We start from the raw sequence: 17,269 nt of genomic DNA on the forward strand, positions 1-17,269 counted from the left end.
AATCAATAAAGGGCGTTTAGTTTAAGGATGAGAAAGGGTCTTTACTAACTTATTTTATTTTATTTTAGTAAGCTCAATTTTAATATTTACTTTAATTCCCAAACTTGTTAAATCTATAAAATTTTCAAAAATCACTGACCTTTATCTATTTCAAAAAGATAGTAAATAAAAATTTATGTTCCTAAATATTCTTAATTATGTTACAAGGAAAAAGTACACAATATATAAAACTAGGGGAAATTCACAATTTTCATTTGAGAGCTTTAAGAATATATTTTTATTTTTTCAAATTTCTTTCAAATTCCGATGAGGAATTTTTGTTATTGAATGGCTTTGGAAGATTGAGAAAGGGAGTGTAGGTGATATGAAACTTTGTCCTTTTATCTGTCTCAGCTGCTAGGTGATTTCATAGGTCAATCCAATATGACAAGCTTTTTATCAGAATAAACAAAAATAGAACGTTTGACTGTATAAAAAATGGGGGCAACCATGTAGGATTCAGGATTTCGATAGTTATTCTTGATCTTTGCTTAGATTTTGTTGCAATTCAGGAAGGTTCCTTTTACCGAACGTGTTTTTCTGTCATTATTGGAATTGCAAATCGGTCTGTGGAAAAGCAAAAAAGCAAGCCGTCAAAGTAAAATCAACGTTGTTTGTCGAGTAGTCAATCTATATATACAAAGCGGGACAAGCATAATAACATATCGTTTTATAACAATGCCAAGATTAGAAGAAATCGAAGATTATAATGATATTGATAACCTAGAGATGGATTTGGCTGAGTTGGATTCGTCTCTTAGGACACCAATTGCTCCAAAGATCACACCTACGGTTGTGAGAAGTCAGGACAATGACCAACCCACTGCTTCCAAAATCGAACCTGTAGGTACTAATGAGGAGCAAATACTCCTCGTCAATCCGGAAACAGGTAAATTTGAACGTTCAACCCAGCTAACGAAGCAGGATATTGATAAAATGAAGACGTTCCAAATAATTTATCCATGCTACTTCGACAAGAACAGATCACATAAAGAAGGTAGAAGAGTTCCAAAGGAATTGGCAGTTGAGAATCCTCTAGCTAAGACATTATCAGATGCTGCAGGTAGATTAGGATTGGTATGCCTCTTCCAAGCCGAGAAGACACATCCACAAGATTTTGGGAACCCAGGGAGAATTAAAGTTTTACTGAAACAAAATGGTCAATTGGTTGGACCAGCAGCAAGATTTCCAGGTGGAAAGAGACAAATATTAAAGGAGATTGCTCAATATATGCAGAAACACCCAACTACTCTAGCGTCACCAAGAGAGATTCCTTATGGTCCCGATTTTGAAGGTGCAGAACCAAAAAAGATACCACGTGTGAAAGGGTTCAAAATGAACGACATTGTGCCTTTGCACAGTCCATTTGTTATGGAGTCTCCAATGACCAAATCTATATACGAGGCGCCTGCTAAACCAGCCTTAACAGAAAAACAATTTAAGACACCAAAGAACAAGTATAAGGTAGTTAGAAGATGAGTTACGTAAATTAAATCGCCTATATTTCTAGGAAACAAGTACAATATTTTTGAAATGCATATTTTATCTAGTCTATAGTATGAAGACATCAGAACGGTCTTTATTTTTGTGTTTTCTTGTTTAAAAAAAGTTCCAGAAAGCATTTATATGATGATGCCGAAAAGAAATTAAGTAATTATATGAGAAAGTCAAACGATATTTTTGAAATGGAAGAAAGATAAATATTTTTATACGTGAATTGAATGGAAAAGATCTATTTTTGTTTTTATTGTTTTTTTGATGTCATTAAAAGTGGTGAGTTCATGCACCGTAAGTTTGAAGATATTGCTCAATCTTGGACTTTTCTTCTGGACCAATTCTACCTTCTAAGTAAGTAATTACATTCGAAAAGCCAACAATGCTTAGTACAGGGATACCATATCTCTTACTAACGGTTTGTGTGGCAGAGAGACCCTGCTTATCCTCTGTGTTTACAATTTCCTGTCTGTCTAAAGCAATAATGGATCCCACTACCTGTCCCTTAGCAGCACCAATAATTTCAAATGCCTCATTAATGGCAGTTCCGGCCGTCATAACATCATCAATGATTAAAATTCGCTTATTTTCCAATGATGCACCTACAATGTTACCACCTTCACCGTGGTCCTTTGCCTCCTTCCTATTGAAAGCATATTGGATATCTTGAAATTTGGAACCACCAATTTCGGCTAACTTAACGCATACAATAGACGCTAATGGGATCCCCTTATATGCTGGACCAAAAATGACATCGAACTTCAAGTCCGATTGGATAATAGCAATAGCATAGGCAGTAGCTAAGTTTGATAATAGTTTACCAGTGTTAAAGTGGCCCAAATTGAAAAAATAAGGTGAGACTCTACCAGATTTTAAGGTAAATGAACCAAATTTCAAAGCTTGACATTCGATCGCCAAATCGAGAAAATTCTTTTGATAATCTTCTAACATTGTCATATAGAAGTTATTATTTTTATTATTATGTTACTGGAAAAGTATAGTACTCTATAAAAACTGGAATAGCACAGGTTCTTCAGTATACGTCCTTAGTTTAAGATTTGAAAAAAAGGGTAAATTATCTATATTCTATGCGGTCTTAAGACTTGGAGATAAATATCTTTAAAATGATAGGGAAGGAATGATTGTGTTTTAGCTCAAATAAAAGCTTAATGGATCCTGTGAAAGAATACCTGTTTCTTGAATTAAAGGGAATGATAAAACGGTTGATCGCCAGTTTTAGACAGGATGTTCCTCGAGGTTAGATAGATTCAGTTAATGGAAAGATATTCAAAGAGAAGAAGCAATTGAGTATAGATAGCCACGGTCAAAATTGTTTAGAATAACGTGTGAGAAAGACGTCAGTTAATAGTGCTCCTTATAACGTCTCAAAGCTGTTTGATAATTTGAAATTCCAAGAATTGCACGATTGCAAATTTTTTCAATATGTCGCCGTCAACAATGCCTACATATACGTAATGCTACTATACCGTTACATAGGTAGATAAACTACTTTATTATAGTCGCACTCAGTTTATATATTGTGGCAATTCAACCTCCTGAGTTGGTAATAAAACAAACGATGCAGAACGTGGATTTGCCAGAAAGATTAGAAAAGCTTAGCGGCTTGCTTAATGGATCCGAAAAGGTACTGCCGACAGAACAGGGGAGATACTCTTCAACCTCCAATGGTGTACTAAAGTTGTGGAAATATAAGCCCCGGAAACATCAAACGCACCTCAATAAGAATATACTAAGTGTTAACACCAAACAGTTAATTACAGAGGTCCAAGAAAAGTCATTTTTGTATGAAAATGTAGTTGAAACGTCAGCAAAGAAACTTGGTAACTACAGGGTACGATCAAAACAGGATGTAATGAAGAGATATCAAAGCATATATGAGGCAACGAGGTATAGTTTACTGAGTTGGGATGCGAAATGGGTGAATCCTCTGATGCTGGCTTTGAAGGGATGGAATTTCTTGGTTCTAAAGCAAAGTATGTTGACTTGTGTTTGCCATAGTTGCAAGAAAACTGTCACATTAAATTTGGAACAACCAGCACGACTGAGTGTTTACGACATACTATCCACGGAGAATCCTCTTAATAAGAAGTACTGGCACACCTTAGTCGTTGATTCTCATTCAGATATATGTCCCTGGAAACAAAACGCATTCCCACTAGAAGACGAGTATTACTTGAAAGAAACTAATATTATCTCTGACATTGAACGTATCCAACATGAACTTGAAAATAGAGGGAGTAATTTTTCAAAGCTGAAGGCTGCTTCAGATAGTCTTAAATTGTCGACAGAAGAACTAAATATTATTTGTTCCTTCTTTGGATGTAAGCAAGAGGATTCGTTTCTCGTTCTTCTGTTAAATGGGTGGAACCCTACCTCTATTTTATATGTTTTTTCCTGCTTGTCATGTCTGCGTAAAGTCTCAACTGGAACACTAAGGGATATTATCTCTTTAAGTCCCCATGACCATGAAGCATGGTGCAAATATCATGATTCCAAACAACTTCCCAACTTGATTATCCAATTGCTTAATCAATCGAAATTTACTCTCGAGAATAACGCAACAAGCACAAAGGAAATGTTGTCAAATATGAATGACTTCCTAGAGACAATTTAAAAAAATTGACAAATTCATCAATTCATTAGAAGAAGAACTTTAACAAATACCCCTGCAGTTTAAACATAGAATAATGGTTATAAATAAGTAAAGACCAATTTTCTGCTTTCTTTCAAGGTTCTGTGGGTAACTTTATGCTTGTTTCCACAGTTCATCCAATGCTGCTCGACTTGACCACCGTTTGGGAACCATTTGTAAAAACTTACCTTGTAATTTACAAAATACGGGGTTTCGAGCAATCCCACTATATACTTGGGAACGGATGCTTTGGTAAGTTTAACAACATTTTGATTCAAACGTGAATCATATAAGTCTGAGCTTCAAAGCCGGGAGAGCCATTATTTAATTACATTGACTTCACTTCAGGCAATATCATGTACAGAATTGACAACTTAAATAAAGATATCCCACTATTTTCTATGCTGATGGTTTCTAGTTTTGCACTAAATATTCAAACTGTTAATAAAAGTTTCGATCAAGAAACAGGAGCTTCTGTACTATCTATAGACTCCTTAGCAGAAGCAAGCATGCTTCGCAGACATCTACACCACCAAAAACGTCTAGCTTACACCTACATATTGCTAAAAAACCCCTGTAGTTTTTTTTTGTGTGTCGTTCCCTGAAGAGGGATTCGAATATGAGCTGGAAACATTAATACCAAGTCTGGCCAAGGAAGAACCATTTATACAATAGAGGATTACGGAATGGGATGTGTCAAACCGAGATCCGCCCGACAAAAAAGGCCAGAGAAAACTCGCAGGGACATACAAGCACTCGAATGCTCGGGTCTCGGAACCGAGCGGTCCGTTGTTCCATAATGCTTCCGCTCGAGATTTCCCATAATATTTCAATGAAGGGGTGTATGAATTACCGGAAAAGCCACCGTTTTGATTGCTAAGCTCAACCTTTTTTAGCTACTTGGTACTTCTTCATCTAGGTTGATTACTTTTATTTGTTGCCTTGAAAGTTTTACTTTAATCATGTACTTCCAATCGTATATAAACGAAGACCTTGAAGACAGATAATCGTCTAGAAATAATTCCTCTTCCTCCTAAGAATTAGAAAAAGAGAACTCCACGAACACATCAAACAATCCCAATTTACAATGACTTTAGTTAAAGATTTCAAACCTGTTGCCTTAAAAAACACTAATTTGTTTAAACCTATTAAGATAGGTAACACTCAAGTTGAACATCGTGTGGTCATGGCTCGCCTAACAAGAATGAGAGCCCACCACCCAGGAAACATTCCAAACAGGGATTGGGCTGCTGAATACTATGATCAACGTTCCAAGAGAAAGGGAACCATGATTGTCACTGAAGGTGTGTTCCCTTCTGCTCAATCAGGTGGGTACGATAATGCCCCTGGTATCTGGTCCAAAGAACAAATTGAACAGTGGAGTAAGATCTTTGATAGAATTCACGCTAATGGGTCCTTTGTTTGGCCTCAATTGTGGGTTCTTGGTAGACAAGCTTTCCCTGATCATTGGCAAGAGACGTGTTTACGTTATGATTCCGCTTCTGATGACCTTTACATTGATGCTGAAACAGAACAGAGGGCTAAAGAAGCAAAAAACCCACAACATGGTATTACCAAGGATGAAATTAAACAATATGTCAAAGATTACATTCAAGGTGCAAAGAATTCGGTAAATGCTGGTGCCGATGGTGTGGAAATTCACAGTGCCAACAGTTATTTGTTGAATCAATTCTTAGATCCAATTTCTAACAAAAGGACAGATGAATATGGAGGATCTATTGAAAACAGAGCTCGTTTTGCTTTGGAAGTTGTTGACGCGTTAATTGATGCTATCGGTGCCGAAAGAGTTGGTATCAGACTTTCACCATGGGGTAGATATGGTGGTATGTCTGGTGGTTCTGACCCAACCTTGCTTGCTCAATTCGCTTATCTTGTCGGTGAATTAGAAAAGAGGGCAAAGGAAGGTAAACGTATTGCTTATATCCATTTGGTCGAACCACGTGTTACCCCATGGAATGTGGATGCCGATGCAGGTTCTAACGAAAACGGTACAAATGATTTCATATATTCCATTTGGAAGGGTCCAATTATCAGAGCAGGTAACTTTACCTTGAACCCTGAAGAAACTACAAAGGCTGTGTCAATGGATAGGACATTAATTGGTTACGGAAGATATTTTATTTCTAATCCAGACTTGGCAGACCGTTTAGAAAAGGGAGCACCATTAAATGCTTATGATAGAGATACCTTTTACACATTCTCAAAGGAAGGGTACACTGATTATCCAACTTTGGAAGAAGCCACAAAGGCATAAATGTGTGATATAATGTTACATACATATATATATATATATATATCTGATATTTACGAAGTTTTCTTTGATCTATAAAAGAGAAATGATTATATTTGGGTCTCAAAATTATTTCAAAATTATTTCAGATAACGTCATGTCCTACTTAGTCCACATGACCCAAATAAAACATTCTTTATAATATATTGGACTGGATATAAAAAAATATGCAATAGGTGCAATGGTTTTGAAACCATTACAGTGGTGTTTGTAAAAAAATGTACTCATAGTAATAAGATCATTTTAGTTGAACACATATAGTATACAGGAAAAGTGTTTTCAGATCAACATATTGTCGGCTATTGTTACGTCAGTGATTGCTCATTCTGATTCATTAAGATCTTGATTATCATCAATGAATTTCTTTACTTCTGATATCACGTTTTCAATCTCTTTATCCAAAAGCAAAACAATCAAACCATCACTGCTAATTTCGTATTTAATATGACCTTCGTTAGGTATACAGATTTCTTCATCGAATTTATCAAACCATTTATTTAACGCATCCAGTTCGCTAACTTCGAATGGCAAAAGTAGCTCTTCTATGAATTCATGAGTTTTCTTTGGTTCAGTGGCCTTACTATCGGTAGTGTCATTATCAAAAAGTTCGGGTTCTTCCATTTCTTCCTCTAGGAGGACAAGCATACGGTACATATTATCCTTGGACATTTCGAAATTCTGGATTATTTTCTGTTAATCGACGTCTTTATATGTGGAATTAATGTAGCATTAACTTCCATGTATCATTAACATTAATTTTTCAATTTTTTTTCGATGCCAATGGAAAATCAAAGTTGCGCAGAGCTCGCATTTTACGACAATCATATCAGAAATTCTCAGAACTTCCATCCCCTCTAAGTATACTTAACAATTATAAAAAAAATCTTTATGCATATGTAGAAAATATTTACTTTATAAATCATGGTTTAAAAGTCTATTTAACGGATCAGATCTCAGGTATGAGTATGGTTCCATTAGCATTATTCTGTTCTGTGGTATAAACTCCAGTTCCATAAGATGACGATTCATGAATGTCCGAATCTATAACATCTGTTCCAGTAATAGCAACGTCTTCCATCGTTTCTTGTTGGGCTACCTGTTCCATATATAACGTGTGGTTAACCAAATTCAAATAAGCATACATGAAGTTACTTAATAGGACTTGTTGACGCAACTCTCTTTTTGAGTCACTCAGTTTTAAGTGACTTAACCTATAAATGGCCCTTTCAACGTTTATACCTAATCGATGGTCGAACATAATCACAGTTGAAACTGTTAACATTGGTAATGGAAACCCAAATGCACTATCTGTAAACTGTATTGGGGCATTTGGTCTATCAGGCCTTTTAACATCAGCAAATGTTAATTTCCTTGCTGGAAGTACATGTTCTATGGTATTTCCAGTATTTATATCGTCAGAACTATTTTCAATTGATTGAAGATCGGATGAGTTCATGACATTTCTTTCCGCTAACATCGAATTATCGACTTCTGTAGAAAGATCTCCACCACTAATGTCTTGCGAATCATCCTCTCCCAATTCTCTAACAGTTTCAACAATACTCGCTGAAAGATGCACATTTTTGGTACTTGTAACACTAACTGCAGGCTGTAAGGATGGCAAAGCTTCAATCGCCTCATCATCCGTATCCTTATTAGAAAGCGCATGATCGCCATCAGCTATTGGAGTAGTATCAGAGATTATTGAGTGAACAGGCTGTGGAATGATGGGAGTACTTAAACGTAATGGGTCTTGACGGTTTGTTCCTTGGTTGGTGTCCTCTAGAATCTCCTCTGGCTCTTGCACCTCCACAGTTATCTCTTTAGGTTCTTCTGTTGTAACCTGATTTTTTTTCGATATCTGTTTCTGAAATTTAGATAAAGTCGAAGAAGAAGATTTCTTTTTCAAAACTTGTTGTTTATTACCGTTATCATGCCCCTTTCTTCTAAATAACTTCACAAACCGTTTTTCAATAGTTTCCCTCTTATGAGATTCTTTCGGTAGTTCTGCCTCTTTATTGATCTTGAGATGATCACGGGAACGAGCCAAAATAGGACGATGGCGTGACTTTGATTTCTGATCTGTATATCCAGTTTGATCTTCATCTTGACTATTTACAAGTACAGTGGCGTCTTCTTCTGAGTTTGCTCTATTTCCTGACCATGACCAGCCGTTTCTTTTATGTTTGGAACGGCTTGTGTCTGGTATTGTGGGATTTAACTTTGAAACTTTTTGATAAGCTGGTTGATCATCATCATGATCTTGTCCGTTATCCAAATTTTCATGAATCATAGACTTGGAACCTAGGGGTTTTACCAAAATACTATCATTGGAGCTTTCATTTGAAAGAAAGCTACTTTCTTGGGAAATAGATGCATGACTTAGATCCCCCTGTCGAGCTTCATTATCATTATCATTTCCTTGTTTTGATTCAGCATTATCTTGATAGTGATCATACAAATCACTAATAGAGCCCGGTGATGAAGTTGTTGTTGCTAGATACGAATCTCTATTTGTAAAGCTGACAGGAGATCTCTGAAGGTCATCGGTATCAGCCTCTTGTCTTGCAAAGGAGGATGATTGCAGTAATGGCGATGTCTTCTCTCTTGTAGAAGTGGATGATGATGTTGATCTTATTCTGTAGGTATTAAATTTACTTCTTCTTAACGAGGATCGTTCTGGTATTGTTAGTCCATTCTTCATGAACATATTTGATGCAAATTCACTTTCTTCATTGGATTCATTTTGGAGTTTACTTTTTCCAAGGTTTACATTGCCATCAGAGAAGGAACTGGCCATACTCAAAGTCCTCGCTAAGGTAATAGCGTCAGAATCAGTTAATCCTGCTTTATTAGAGATGTTAGTTAGTTCTTCAGTAATGTCTTTCAACGAAACAGATCTTTGAGAGAAGTTTCTTAATTGATTCAACCCATTGCGATCATTAAATAAGAACGGCTTCTCTTCTCTTGATGATAATTGTGATTCATTCGTCTTGGCCTCACTTTCTTCGCTATTACTGTAGTCGTCTTCCTCGAATTCTGTATATGATGTTCTTAACCTTGATGGTCTTCGTACTAATGATCGGTTTCTGTTTGTTATTTCTAAGAATGTCTTGTCTAAGGATTGAGGATGCCTATCAATAGGTTCTTCCTCGGACATATTGCTTTTACTTATATCTATGTTTTCCTTATTATTGTTACTTTTCTCATTTTCATGCTGTAAAGAAGATGCAGGTTCTTCCAAATGAATATTTTGTAGCGTATCCTGCACTAATTCCAGGTAATTCTCTGGTTTTACATTAGGATGCTGATTTGCAGGAACCCACAATAAGTTCTTGGTCAAATCGTCAGGCGACGAAGATGCACTATTGGATGAGGAAGAAGAAGACGAAGACGTTGATGTCGATGACGGAGATAAGTGCGATGTAGGAGCCGCACTCATTCCTGTGGAAATAAATGGAAGCTTCCTTTTTGATATGGAAGAACCATTCCTCTTTAGAGATCCAGCGCCACTCATGCTCCTGTGAGATGGTTCTTCAGGTGTTACCGTCCTATTAGTTTGTGGTACGGAGGCGTCATGCAAATATTCCGTCTGGGTTAGTTCGATACTATCATCTATACTCACACTACTTTCGTCATTCTCGTTATCTTCTGGTTCATTTATCTGTTCTAGATTCTCATTACTTCGTTCATAACTACCGATAGGGGTAGATTGATTTGATTTATCGTTATTAACTCTAAATTCTAGTTCTGGATCTATCAGTAAATCCATCGAACCGATGGATAATCTTTTAAGATTCTTCACACTTTGAACTTCATTATCTAGTGATTGAGCGGCGATTAATACTTCGGATTTACGCTTATCTCTCTGAGTTTGTAATGAGCCACTAGTTTTTCTAAGAGGCAATAGATTGGTGTTATGTTCCATATCTTGATGAGAGATTCAGTTGGGGTATGATATAAATTTGGATTTGAAGAATATAAAACACGGAATGTTGTTCTTTTTCGAATGAAGGGAATGCTGTTAAACTTCACGATGCAGTAATATAGCGAAATATATTGATAAAGGAATGGATATAGAGTCCCGCAGGTCTCAAATAAAGTGGTGGATAGTGTGGGATGAACGAGTACAGTCGTCAATGCTCAGTTCTTCTTCTGTTCACTGTTCCAGCGAGTAAATGATGATCCATACATTCCAGGATATCTTCTTCATGTGTAAAAGAAACCTGAGACGCGTCAGAACACTGCTGGCCGTTACCCGCAGAGGGCGTTGCGGTGTCACAAATGATTACGCGTATTATACACAATTTTGATTGCCTCTACAGGGCATAAATACAAAAAGAGCCTCCAGTGGGATGGATATTATGGTCCTACCAATTCTAAATTATCCTTCCTTTCTTTGACCATTTTTATTGTTTTTGCAACTCTGGGCGTGGTTGCTCCGACAAATTACTGGCTTTGAAAAATTAATTGCAAGGACTTCAAATTGATACTATTAGAGGGGTTACTACAGAAGACAATTACCAGCTAGAATCAGATCCAGAGTAACAATATGCTAGGTCCAGTTACAATTTCAAGACCTCTCTTGAAGGGATCTCGATTGGCGAGAACCTCCACATTATTACGATTACTATCGTCCGCACCACCATCCTCCCCTGATTCTCCGACCACTACCCATTTTGGTTCCAAGACAGTCCCCACTACTGAGAAGGAGAAAATGGTAGGTCATGTGTTTTCATCAGTTGCTTCCAAGTACGATATTATGAATGACGTTATGTCATTGGGGATCCACAGGTTATGGAAACACCATTTCATTAATAAATTGGATCCGGGAATGAGACGTAATTCAAAGCAACCTTTAGAATTTATTGATGTGGCTGGTGGCTCTGGTGATATTGCCTTTGGTATTCTGGATTACGCTAATGAAATCCACCAGGATAGAGTATCCAAGATGGATATAGTAGATATCAACGCTGATATGTTGAAAGAGGGTGAAAAGAGAGCTTATGAGTTGGGTAGATATTATCAGGACCCAAGAGTCAGATTTATGGTCCAGAATGGTGAAAAATTAGAAAAGATTGAATCGAATTCCAAGGATATATACACTGTCTCTTTTGGTATTAGAAACTTCACCAATATTCAAGCTGGTTTAAATACCGCCTATAGAGTATTGAAACCTGGTGGGTTATTTTATTGTCTAGAGTTCTCTAAAATTGACAATCAGTTAATGGATTGGGGGTACCAACAATGGGCTAAAGTATTACCTGTGATGGGATCTGTAATTGCTGACGATTTCGATTCTTATCAATATCTAGTGGAATCAATTGAAAGATTCCCCGATCAAGAAACTTTCAAATCTATGATCGAAAAGGCTGGATTCAAGTCTGTGGGTTACGAAAATCTAACATCTGGTGTATGTGCTATCCATTGGGGGGTAAAAGTCTAACCGAAATCTGAGTTACGTGTATATAAATACAAATTTCAAGAGCATTTCCCATTTTTAAAAAAATAGTCTTTTATTTATTTATGGTCTATAATATAAAAATTTATCTAAGAATATATTAGTGCACTTTGTTTTGAACCAGGATAATATTATCACTATGCCCTCAGGTTCTTTATGGAAACCGGAACGTCAATAGTCGCTACTCCAATATGATTTTCAAACTTGACATTCACCCTAATACAATAAAATCTACAACATAAACAACTCTCAAAATTTGGAATTAGAGTTTCCTTCATGTCTCTTTCATTGATAGCGAGGTTAACTACAAGCTTTCTTTCATACTGTGATGAATGTTTTTTCAACCACTGAGTAGTTCCAGTATTTTGTTCATTATTATTGGGTTTTAACTTCAAGAAACCACTGTCTTCTGCATCAGGTTTTGGAGGTTGTTTAACGAAAACATCATGCAAGTTAGTAACTTCTACCTCTAGACTATGCATGCTCTCCATGTCATTACTCATCTGAGCAGATATAAAATCAGTAAATTTTAATTCTCTCATAGTGGCAATGGTGCGGTTCACGTTGTATAACTCGTTCAATTTCTCAGAATTTTCTTTGAATTTCTTCTTATACTCCAACATCAATTTATAAAACTTTTTGAATGTTTCCTTAACTTCCATCATTTTTTCTGTGTCCATAAGTAACTCTGAATGTAACTTGATTGGAATAGAACTGTCAGATTTGGCATTTATACATATCAATTCAGTAGTAACAGAATGTATCTGAGGTGGGTTATGAGGCAAACTATTGTTAGATTGAATACAAGTCAATTGAATATCTAATTTGGTTAAAGGTTCACTTTCATTTTCAGGAACCCATTTGGATAACCTTAACCAATTTTCTTGATCATGATGATTTTTATTTTCGAATCGATTGGTCTTCCTTAGTAACGAAGGAGAATGGTAAAGTACTGATTTCTGTGGAATCTTCGTAGTTAAGACAATTATTCCAGACTTGGTTGAGGAATGAGATTCACTTAAAGCATACTTCGGAGCCTGCAATGATGAGCTGTGATTACTGTTTTGAATTTTAGAAGACGAATGATCTGTATTAAGAGTTGTTGAGGAAGAGGTGCGTTCTTCAAGGCCTGAAGTCACAGAAGTGGATGAAGACCCACTACCACCCAAAAATCCTGAGAAGAACCCACTGTTTAAAGTTGGTGTTGATTTATGTTTAACTTTAGCTTTATACCTTAGTTCAGATTCTACTGTATTTTCTTTCGGAGACATACTCTTGAAATTGTTAAACAAATTACAATTATCATCAAGTCTGTTATTAATGTGTAGTTGATCCAATTTTCTTCTTAAAATTTCCTCTGAATCAAGATCAGTATTACTATCGATTGTCCCACTTAAGTCTGTGGAATGTAAATCTGAAGTTGTTATTGGTTCATTATTCTTCAGCTTAGCAAATACAGCTTCTAAGGCATTAATTCTTTCTTGAATCAATAATTGCAAATCTTTTAATTGTTTAGAGTAAACATTTCGGTTAGTCATTGTAGATGTGAAGCCAAATGGTATCACTCTTAAATTATATTCCTTTTCTTTCATGATATTCAATTTCTGAGATTTCTTATCCTTCCCAACAATCCTTGCGTCAATCGTATAATTAATGGAAACATCTTCATCACAAAGATCTGAGGTTAAAATGGGAGAACCTTTAACACCCAAATGACCACACCCAAGTACACTATTTACCTTAATTTGAGAATATTTTCCTCCATTTTTATAACTATCGATACCAAAACTTGGAGGTAATAAACAGTGAGCATACTGTTCATGCTTACAGGTAACGTCTAATAATTGATTAGGCAATTTGAACATAAAGAATTTTTTATATTTAGTATTAGGTTCCAAAATTCTATTATTTTCGAGGCCGATAATGGTATTATCATATCTATCTAATTGACCAGGAAGCACATTAATACCTGAACCTAAATCAATAGTTGTATATGACCAGCTTGCACTCAAGTCCACCATTCTCAAGAATCGTTTAACTACTCGTTTACCCTTTTTGCGATCAATAATGGAAATATAAGCTTCCAATGTGACGTAAAACATTTCAAATTTCAACCGTTTTGAAGATCTATTTTCGATAGTGCAATAACCATGAATGATATCGCCGGAAGTGTACTCTTTTAAAATCGATTCCTCTTCATTCTTAGCATGGGGCTTTGAGACATCCTTGGTGACTCTGATTTCAACATCTACGGGTGTAGCCAATTTGGGTAAAGTGTACAGTCTATCTATAATGATACTGTCTGAATCATTCAAATCATCTTCTATTTGCATATTCAAGTCATGCATGGTTAAAGAAGCTCTTGATTGTGAACTATTAAGATCTGCGCCATTCGATATGTTATAGTGTCGTGTGTTCAAAGGGTGTAAGTTGTTCAAGTTAACCATCGTAGAAGAAAGAGTAGGTGCTGCCTGAGTTGAATCCTGTAGTATCTCCACTCGATGATCTAGAGATGTAGTATTGGGCGTCGTCGTCGCCGTGGTAGCCGCGCCAACATCTGCTATATCATGAGACAATACTGGATCACGATGCGTCTGTACTTCCTGATAAGTTGGTGGAAAATCATGTATATCTGGATTAACATTCCCCTGAGGGATATGTCTATGTAAGACGTTGTACATATCAAAAGACGGCAATACATCCACTAATAAATTGTCGGTGCTTCCATGGGTGCCGTTCTTTAAATTTCTAGAGGTTTCTGTACTTGATTGATTATTTTCATTGGGATTATAATCAAAATAGTATGGAGGTTCAATGTTCACTAATGTGGTTTCCTTCGTGACACCACGAGATAGTTCTGATCTACCCAACATTTGCAAGTTGGTAGTCGACGCACTCTTATGCGTAATATTTTCATTATCGTCCATAGCATTTTGTTGAGTTTTGATAGCAGCACGTTGATGATGATGTGGATTGGTGGAAGATAGTGAGGACAATAGAGGGGGTCTACGACTATTAGTAGAATGTAATAACCCTTGGTTTCTTGGAGGTTGTCTGGGCATTGATCTGGCGATTAAATAAGGGACGATCGCCTTTGTTTATTTGGAGCAAATTTGCAGGATTGACTTGCAACACTATGATTTGGTGGTTCCGCACGTACCTGTAGCTACCGATGCCTGATATATAAGCAATGTGCGAACCCTGTATGTACACCTGAAACGTTATCTCAGAAAGTAAATATTCAATCAGATTTTTGAAAGATGCATATGAAAAGGAAAAAAAATTCCTCGCCTCGACAATTGTCAATGAAAGGCACGCATCGCTAATAATCAGCGAATGAAGGGAATACACCTTCTTCATAGTCATAGAAAGACAAATACTCTTGGTTTTCATGCCGATGTTGTGCAATAAAGTAAAGTAAAGTGTAATATAATATATTTAATTCATTTTATCTATATGTCTTTAAATGCAGTAGATCTAATTTAACGTTCAAATAATCCATCATCTTCAAAATCTTCATCTTCGTAATACTCCTCTTCGTCACTGTCTTCATCTGACTCTTCCTCATCATAGTCACCACTTTCATCCGAACTGTATGCGGCTTCACTGCCAAATTCATCATCATCAAGGATCAATCTTGACAAAGTTTCACCTTTAAAGACTCCCTTCATGTCAACTATGTAGTTACCTTCCACATAACAGTTGGTTAATTTAGATTTCTTACCAATTCTGGCATGAGGTCCCACTATACAATTCTCCAAGATCACGTCATCATCCACATGGACATTATTCAGCAAAATACTACCTGCAATACGTGATTTGGAACCAATGAACCCATCTGAACCAACGGAGGACAATTTCACACTGCTCTTTTCCATAATCTTACATGATGGGTCCACGAGGGCATCTGCACCAATGGATGATGAGGCCTGTGTGGGGATCGCATGAGATTTAATCTTTAAGACGAATCTAGTGGCTTCCATTAAATTGATCAAATTATTGGATCTAATGAAGAATGAAACAGTGGGTAAGATGAATATGGATATTGTTTCTCTTGGCTTGGAATGTTGCCATGATCTTCTACCTAAATCTCTGAATAACTTCGATAGTGGTTTGTTGCAATTGATAGAGTCCGGTATCAACGTGTTTGATTTCTTAAAATACGATGGATTTATTGTTGTCGTGTCATTACTGTTATTACTGTTCTTCTTTTCTGTTTCCTCGTTGTTAATGTATCCATTGGACATGTTGCTTCCAACGACATTATTTGAAGTGGAAGTGGAATTGGACGCGTTTAATAGCTTTGCCAATTCATAGGAACAGAAATATATGGAGGAATTGACTAATTTAGTGGATACAGTTGAATTTGGATATTTCCAAAGTAAATGTGTTCTAATTTGCAAATATTTACTCCTCGTGACGTCGTCCTTAGAATAAATGTCTAGTAGGACAGGTTGTTCATCGGAGTCTTCATTTTCACTGTAAATAGTGAAGAAATTTCGTTGCTTTTTCAATTGCTTCTTATCACTAATATTAGCTTCCAATGAGTTTTTATAGTAAACAGTCATGGCCAGATTTTCATCATCTCTATTTTGGAATTGGTCGATAAGAATCTGAGGAGGGATATCTGTAATAAAATCACAAGGTAAGAGAATAAAATCTGACTTAATCTTGTCTAATAGTTCCTTTTGTAATGATTCACCCGTGGATGAAGTCTTAGAAGGAATGAAATTGATAGGTTTCAAGGATTGCAAATGATGAGTATGATTTGATGCTGACAATGCCTTAGAGATCAGGTCGAATTGTTGTTCTCTCAATGCTAAGAATGGTTTCAACCCATCTTTAATGGTCTCCATTTCGTCCACGTGAGCGACAATGTTAATCTCTTTGAAATCTGCCTGATCACACCAATCGAGGACATATTCTATCATTGGCCTATTTGCAATGGGTAATAGAGCCTTTGGTAAGAAAGGTGAATGTGGTGTCGAAGTGGAAGACGTAGTGGGAGGATTGACCATGTTGTTAAAATGGTTTAGGTGCGTGAAGGGGGCCAAATTGTGGCCCTTACCGCAAAAAATAAATGCCTGGATTTGCATATTGCTTTGCTAGCTATTTGAATCTATAGATCGGATCAATGTTGTTGTAGTTCCATCTTTATTTGTAGTTGATGTTCAGCTAGTCAAATTATCAATTGTTCGAACAACGTTGCTCATTGAAATTTTTCACCGGAGGGTAACCCGCACGATTTTTTGCCACCGAAATTTTGGTTCCCTACTTAAATGGATACGAATGGATAGGTTAGCACACACTA

General features: G+C 36.4%; 9 protein-coding genes across 9 annotated transcripts; 4 read left to right on the top strand and 5 right to left on the bottom strand.

Annotated features, from left to right (window-relative positions):
- Positions 1-717: 717 nt before the first annotated feature.
- On the top strand, positions 718-1,518 carry SEC65 (RNA-binding signal recognition particle subunit SEC65; the record flags this gene model as incomplete). Its single annotated transcript, XM_003674518.1, has 1 exon — positions 718-1,518. The coding sequence occupies one exon, from the start codon at positions 718-720 to the stop codon at positions 1,516-1,518; it is 801 nt and encodes a 266-aa protein (XP_003674566.1).
- A 300-nt stretch (positions 1,519-1,818) lies between these two features.
- Positions 1,819-2,490, bottom strand: URA5 (orotate phosphoribosyltransferase URA5; the record flags this gene model as incomplete). Its single annotated transcript, XM_003674519.1, has 1 exon — positions 1,819-2,490. The coding sequence occupies one exon, from the start codon at positions 2,488-2,490 to the stop codon at positions 1,819-1,821; it is 672 nt and encodes a 223-aa protein (XP_003674567.1).
- Positions 2,491-3,112: 622 nt separating this feature from the next.
- Positions 3,113-4,168, top strand: PML39 (Pml39p; the record flags this gene model as incomplete). The annotated part of the gene is made up of 1 exon (XM_003674520.1): positions 3,113-4,168. One exon carries the CDS (start codon positions 3,113-3,115, stop codon positions 4,166-4,168), a length of 1,056 nt encoding a protein of 351 aa, XP_003674568.1.
- Positions 4,169-5,273: 1,105 nt separating this feature from the next.
- Positions 5,274-6,461, top strand: NCAS0B01090 (alkene reductase; the record flags this gene model as incomplete). Its single annotated transcript, XM_003674521.1, has 1 exon — positions 5,274-6,461. The coding sequence occupies one exon, from the start codon at positions 5,274-5,276 to the stop codon at positions 6,459-6,461; it is 1,188 nt and encodes a 395-aa protein (XP_003674569.1).
- A 357-nt stretch (positions 6,462-6,818) lies between these two features.
- On the bottom strand, positions 6,819-7,166 carry NCAS0B01100 (uncharacterized protein; the record flags this gene model as incomplete). Its single annotated transcript, XM_003674522.1, has 1 exon — positions 6,819-7,166. One exon carries the CDS (start codon positions 7,164-7,166, stop codon positions 6,819-6,821), a length of 348 nt encoding a protein of 115 aa, XP_003674570.1.
- Positions 7,167-7,443: 277 nt separating this feature from the next.
- Positions 7,444-10,425, bottom strand: ZDS2 (Zds2p; the record flags this gene model as incomplete). The annotated part of the gene is made up of 1 exon (XM_003674523.1): positions 7,444-10,425. The coding sequence occupies one exon, from the start codon at positions 10,423-10,425 to the stop codon at positions 7,444-7,446; it is 2,982 nt and encodes a 993-aa protein (XP_003674571.1).
- A 624-nt stretch (positions 10,426-11,049) lies between these two features.
- COQ5 (2-hexaprenyl-6-methoxy-1,4-benzoquinone methyltransferase) lies at positions 11,050-11,943 on the top strand (the record flags this gene model as incomplete). Its single annotated transcript, XM_003674524.1, has 1 exon — positions 11,050-11,943. One exon carries the CDS (start codon positions 11,050-11,052, stop codon positions 11,941-11,943), a length of 894 nt encoding a protein of 297 aa, XP_003674572.1.
- Positions 11,944-12,095: 152 nt separating this feature from the next.
- BUL2 (ubiquitin-ubiquitin ligase BUL2) lies at positions 12,096-15,020 on the bottom strand (the record flags this gene model as incomplete). The annotated part of the gene is made up of 1 exon (XM_003674525.1): positions 12,096-15,020. One exon carries the CDS (start codon positions 15,018-15,020, stop codon positions 12,096-12,098), a length of 2,925 nt encoding a protein of 974 aa, XP_003674573.1.
- Positions 15,021-15,440: 420 nt separating this feature from the next.
- On the bottom strand, positions 15,441-17,054 carry GCD1 (translation initiation factor eIF2B subunit gamma; the record flags this gene model as incomplete). Its single annotated transcript, XM_003674526.1, has 1 exon — positions 15,441-17,054. One exon carries the CDS (start codon positions 17,052-17,054, stop codon positions 15,441-15,443), a length of 1,614 nt encoding a protein of 537 aa, XP_003674574.1.
- Between the last annotated feature and the right edge of the window lie 215 nt (positions 17,055-17,269).

This window comes from Naumovozyma castellii, chromosome 2 (assembly GCF_000237345.1).
Source record: "Naumovozyma castellii chromosome 2, complete genome".
In the NCBI taxonomy this organism is placed as follows: Eukaryota; Fungi; Ascomycota; class Saccharomycetes; order Saccharomycetales; family Saccharomycetaceae; genus Naumovozyma; species Naumovozyma castellii.